This window comes from Elephantulus edwardii, unplaced genomic scaffold, assembly GCF_000299155.1.
Source record: "Elephantulus edwardii isolate Elephantulus edwardi_28Jun2011 unplaced genomic scaffold, EleEdw1.0 scaffold00028, whole genome shotgun sequence".
Lineage (NCBI taxonomy): Eukaryota > Metazoa > Chordata > Mammalia > Macroscelidea > Macroscelididae > Elephantulus > Elephantulus edwardii.
In genome coordinates this window covers 13,055,853-13,061,816 of record NW_006399778.1, presented here as the reverse complement: position 1 = coordinate 13,061,816, position 5,964 = coordinate 13,055,853, and the positions used below count along the sequence as shown (strand labels likewise).

Genomic DNA, 5,964 nt, shown 5'->3' with positions numbered 1-5,964 from the left:
ATTATCCGAGAGGCTGGGCTCTATGAGGAGAATTGTGGCATCAGGATTGGTGGAAGATCTATTAACAATCTGCGTTATGCAGATGACACAACCACCCAGTTAGGTACACTTAATTCTTTCCTGGAGTCTTTTGCAAGTCTTGTAACTTAAAGGTTTCTCAGCTCCTCTCTGGTTTCTTCCACTTATGTACTTTTCTAGCACTATTTACTTCTTCTTCTCCCCTCAAGGACATCCTGGGCTGAGACTGACCTCCTGGGCTTTCTGTTCCACATTGCTATAGGCCAGTACATGACTGAGGCCGGCTAGGGTCTCAAGGGACTAGTGGCAGCATTGTTAGAACACTTTTATGCAAGGATATAGAGGGTACCTTGTTTGGAAGACTTCCACATACCATGGACTGTAATAGAAGGCTCTTTATTGTATTTTATTTTAACAACAAGATCATTAAAGTTACTTATGGCAAGGATGGAGCAGACTGGGGTCTCCAATCTGGGACTCCCCAAGTCCCTGCCAGCACAGTTCCCTGTGAGATGCTGGATCTGAGTAGTAAAGTCTGTAAGAAATTGAAATCAAATAAATAAAAGCAACTTAAAAGATAATATAGGAACCTTAGGGAGCAACAAGATCATGTATTTGGATTCAAGAAAGGAGGATGAAATGGCTACATAAGAAGAAGAATGTAATCAATGTCATTGAATTGCACATGTAGAAATTGGTGGTATTTGTTTTGCTGTGTACATTTCAACAACGGTAACATTTTTTTTTTAAATTTAGGTTGTTTATTTTTCATTTCAATGAACATCTACAGAGATTTTGGGATTCCATTCATTCATTGTTGCACCCTTCTCCCCGCACAAACCCCTCCCCCCTCCCCCCCCATTTGCTCCTCTCCTTGAAAAGCAAAAGAAAAACTCCCTCATTGGTACACAATCCCCCCGCCGCACCTCCCCAAACCCCACCCCCTAGCCCCAAATATAATCCACTCTACAACCCTCATTGCATACTCCTACGATAAAAATAATGCCCTAAAATATAATACTTTTAGACTATTCTTTCCCCCATAGACTTCATTTTTTTAAAAGGGGATTAAGTCTTGAGAAAAGCCACACTATTTTTCTTTTGTTACATAGGTTCACTATGAGTCAGAACTAACTTGACAGCATCTAAGAAAAAGAAGTTCTGGAATTCTCTGGTCTTGATGAGCACCTGAAGTTTCCTAGTTTTTTGCTCGCAAGTGATTGTCCCTGCAAGTGGTGACCAGTTTCTTGCAAAGGAGACAGACAGCTTGATGTGGTAGAAATAATCCTGGATCAATCCCCCAGGGAGCTCTGACACAGACCCACTGTGTAATCTCAGGCAGAGGAATTCACCTTGAGCCTCAGTGTCTTCACCTCTAAGACAGGACTAAGAATTATTTCTAATTAATTGGTTGTTATGTATGGAGATTCAATGAGGTAATTGCATATGAAGCAGTTAGCATATTGCTTGTTGAAACCAAAGTTATTGAATTGGTGCCAACTCACGGAGCATGCCAGAGTACAACTATTGTGCTCCACAGGGTTTCTATGAATGATTTTTTAAAAAATAAGTCACCATATCTTCTTCTGAGACACCTTTAGGTGGGCTTGAATGTCCAGTCTTTCAAATGAACACATTAACTATTTGCATCACGCAGGGACTCATGACATAGTAAGCAGTCCATAGATAATGAATGCATACACCATCGTTATGGTAGAAATGGTATTTCTACTAGAAACTGAAATCTGGAGGAGGCCCCAAAGAATGAGGGTGGAGGAGTAAGTGGGGAGAAAATGTTCCTTCTTTATTCTATTGGCATCCATTCCAAATAGCCCCTGCCTGAGGCCAGCTTGGCGAATATGGGATGACTCCCTTCATGTATTAATCCCATGGAGACAGGGTGTTCTTAGGACTCGTTTGGCCTGGCTTAAAAGCACAAGTACTCACATATCCATACACCCACACTCATACCTATCCAGCCCAATAGTATGGGTGCCAAAGAGTTGCCCTAGAAGAATCTTATAAGAAAAAAAGCGAAGACCCTCAGATGTTAAGAGTGATTAACAAAATACATATATTTATATTTAGAGCTTTCTCTTTGTGTAAATCCAGAAAGGATGTGATCATTTTCCAATGTTTTGTGCTTAGTAGTGCCCTTACCTCCTGAGACTTCAGGGATCTTAAGACTAATTCAGCCTGACTAGTTTATTTGGAGAAATAGAAGCTTAAGGAGACAAAAGGACTTGCTCAGTCATGATGAAACTAGGGTTTACCCTTGATTCTCTCAGGGCCAGAGTTCTCCTGTCCATTCTTGACAAGGCACAGTCACCATGACTGAGTATCACTTCTGCAACTACAGCCTACCGAGAAGACAGTGTGGGGTGGAGGAGGACACAGGAAAAGACAATGGAGTGTGTCTGATGAATTCTGTGAGGCTTCAAGTCTGGTTTCCAGTTTCAGAGGCTTTGGAAGGAAATAACATGCCATGTGTCATTGTTTGGTCCATTGTACCCCCTTTCAAGTATCACCTGACTGAGGCTTGACCCTGGCAATTAGCAGAGCAACAGCATGCCTATGTTAGGAAGCAGAAATGGTTTGGACGAGAAGACACAGAAGCTTTTCAGACGACCATGACTATCAAGGTGCGGCAGTAAAGGTGGGGTTATTGGTGAGAACCCTTGCATTTATGAGACCTCTTATCTTTATGACAAAAGCACAAATAGGAATTGGGACGCAGTAATAAAAGAAAGCAAGACCCATAAAAATCTGATTCTGCAGCATGGGACTATATAACAAGGCAGGTGTCTGAACTCATTGTGGGAAGACAGTCTTCTTGACCTTGAATTCTCTGTGAAGTCCAGATCCATGGCACAGCAGTGGCACATCCTGGTGTGGATGTTGGGAACAATTCCCAGGCCTTCCCACTCCCTCTCCACACGTACCCAACTCTAACTACTAAAGGAGTGAATCCACTAGAACGTTAGGAGTGCCATCCTTCCATACTGGTTCTCTTCTTCAAACCCTAGGTCAACTCAATGCAAGACCCAAGACTCGGCACTTGGTAAACCTGGACTGGACACAAGTGGATAGCACTGGGGAAGCACAGGTAGAGAGGGTTCTGGGCTCTGACATCCTAGAAGGTAAAAAAATGAGTAACAGCTAGACGTGTAAACAAACAGCTTATAATACAACAACAATAGACCGAGGAAATGAAGCCAGTCAAATACTTTGGAAAAAACCAAAAAATAAAAACAGAGTCCTAGCTGTATTTGTTCTACAGTAAGGGCAACATTATAATACTTTCATCACATCATATAAAACAGGCAATGAGCATTGGGATGAGAGATCAGGAGGCCCCCTTGTAGCAGTCAAATCAATCATGCCTCCTTCCTACCCCAACACAGTCAGGTGGTGCCATGGTAAGGGCAAGCATGAGCCCTGGTTTTCAAGCATAGTGTTCTTGACCCAAGACTGCCCTCTGGCTTTGGCTTGCAAGTCCGGCTGGCTTTTACTCTCCCAAAGGAGCCAGTTTTCGTTCGTAGCCCCTTACCGTGGTCATTTGACAGTAACAGGGAACCGAGAGTCCGAGAAAGCTTCTGAAGCTGCCCTACTGCAGGGCACTCAGGCAACTGAAGAGATCTGGCTCTGTTTCCTCTCTCTGCAGAGGAGAGTCTTGGGGGAAAGCCAGCAGCTGCCCTGGCTGCTGGAGTGACAGCAGAAGAGAGTGGACATCAGCAGGGCGAGGCCAATGATGAAGGCCAGCACCCACCTGATGACACCAGGGTAGACAAAGGGGAGGATGAGGATAACGAGCAGGACCAGGAGGAGCAGGTGTGCCACCAGGCGCCTGGCTGCCATGCGGTTCGCACTCATGGTGTCCTGTTCATCCTCTCCCACTAAATTGAGGTGCCCCACGGCTGAAGTGCCAGAAGCTACCAATCCCTGGGGATGGAGCTGCACCTCAGATCCATGGTGGGTCAGCGGCGCCCTCATCACCTTCTGGTCTCGAAGGCTACAGATGAGGCCCCCAGGGACAGCAGTGACCTTGCGGCACAGAGGGCAGGTGATAGACCAGGTGTTGTCCTGGATACACAGCAGGAGCTTCAGGCAGATGGCACAGAAGGCATGCTGGCAGCCCAGCAGCTTGGGTGGCCGGCTACAGCTGTAGGGCTCCCGGCAGACCAGGCACTCCAGGTCAGCCCCCACTGAGACCCGATGGCACCCAGTGGGGTCCTTGGCACTAGCGGCTGTAGCTCCTTCGGAGATGAACTGAGACGGCTGGGGTGCTGGCAGCTCCGGGACTTTGGTGCAGGCCATTCTGAGCACGGGATCCCGTGGAGATGCTGCTGCTCACGGCCTGGGCTGATAACAGCGGACAGCCTTCACCGGCTCCTCTGTGACCGGGTTGGAGTCTGACCCTGCGCTGAACGTTTTAAACTACTTTTCTTTCCTGTCAGGTGCTGGTGACAACAGTGTCTGCCACCACTCTCTTGCAGAACTGCTCAGCTTGTTTCTTGTTTTATGTTATCACTTCGATTATTATTATTTCTTTCCTTGAAACCTAAAGTTAATCAGTAACTCATGGACTGGAGACTTTGAATTGTCTGATAGAAGGGCCAAAGTGGGCAGGGCCTAAGAGTGAATCAGGGCTTACTGTTGGTGCCAGGTACCTGGTGAGTGCCCACAGGACCGTGGCTTGTGAGCTTTGGTGTGTGTCGGAGCTACACCACCACCATCATCAGGAGAGACTTTAAAATGCAGGTTATTAGGCCCTAAGAAACAAGGGGTGTAGATAAGACCTGAGAATCCAAATGGTTAACAAATACTTGCATGAGTCTGATGCAGGTAGACTGGGAGACCCACTTGAGACACTTTCACCTCAAATAAGTGTCAAACAAAAGCCTTTGGTTATCAGGACCAGTAGAAAAACCTTTGTTTTGTCTTAAACACATTTGGGAACTAGTGGTCTCTTCAAGAACAGAGACAGGACCAGGAAAGCATTCTGGGAAGAGGGAGGAGAAAGCCCAGCTGAACACAGCAAGCCAAATCAGCTCACAGATACTTTTTAAAGTAGTGTTTTACTCTTTCCATTCATGTACATTGTGCTTTATGTTTGATACAATCATTCCTATAGATTGTATTTTATATAATTAATTACCACTGTTCTATGCCTATTATCACCCTGTCTCCTCAAACCCTTATTGAATTTTTTCCCTTTCTTCACCCCACCCGCCCACCCAGCTTTGCTATTCCAGTAATTTTCCCTCCTTCTTTGCCTCCTACTCACCTTCTCCTTCCCCTTTGGAACATTTATACATATCTCACTCTCTCTATATGCGTATCCTATTTTCACAATAGTGGTCTTAAGCAGTATTTGTCCTGCATTATGTGACTGAATTATTTAGCCCACAGATATTCAGCACCTGGCACTTAAGCAAATTTGCTGCCTCTTTAAAATGGTAAAGAGCAAAGATGTCACTTTAAGGACTAGGCTGCATCGCAGCCACACCATGTTGTTTTTAATTGCTTTTTCTGTATGTGAAAGTTGAACAATGAATAAGGAAGACAAAAGAAACATTGATGCCTTTGAATTGCAGTGAGGGGGAAGAATATTGAATACCAGGGGCTGCCAAAAGAACAGACAGTTCTGTTTTGGATGAAGGGCAAGGAGGCTGTTCCTTAGAAGCAAGGATGGTGAGTCTTTAGACAAGTTGTCAGGAGGGACAGTCCACGGAAGATGACGTCATGCTCTGAAAATTAGTAGACCTTCAATAAGATAATCACAAAGACTAACAATGGGCTTAATCACAGTGGAGACTGTCAGGATGATACGGGATAGGAAGGGATTTTATTCTGTTATACTTTAGGTTGCTCTGAGTTGGAGGTGATTTGAGGGTATCTCATATAGTGTCTGTGGCAATGCGGGCAAGTGTATCAGAGACAGTG

At 45.1% G+C, this 5,964-nt stretch overlaps 1 protein-coding gene across 1 annotated transcript; it reads right to left on the bottom strand.

The window, feature by feature from the left end:
- Positions 1-3,639: 3,639 nt before the first annotated feature.
- Positions 3,640-4,335, bottom strand: RNF186 (ring finger protein 186). The gene has a single exon (XM_006883684.1). It carries the CDS (start codon positions 4,333-4,335, stop codon positions 3,640-3,642), a length of 696 nt encoding a protein of 231 aa, XP_006883746.1.
- Between the last annotated feature and the right edge of the window lie 1,629 nt (positions 4,336-5,964).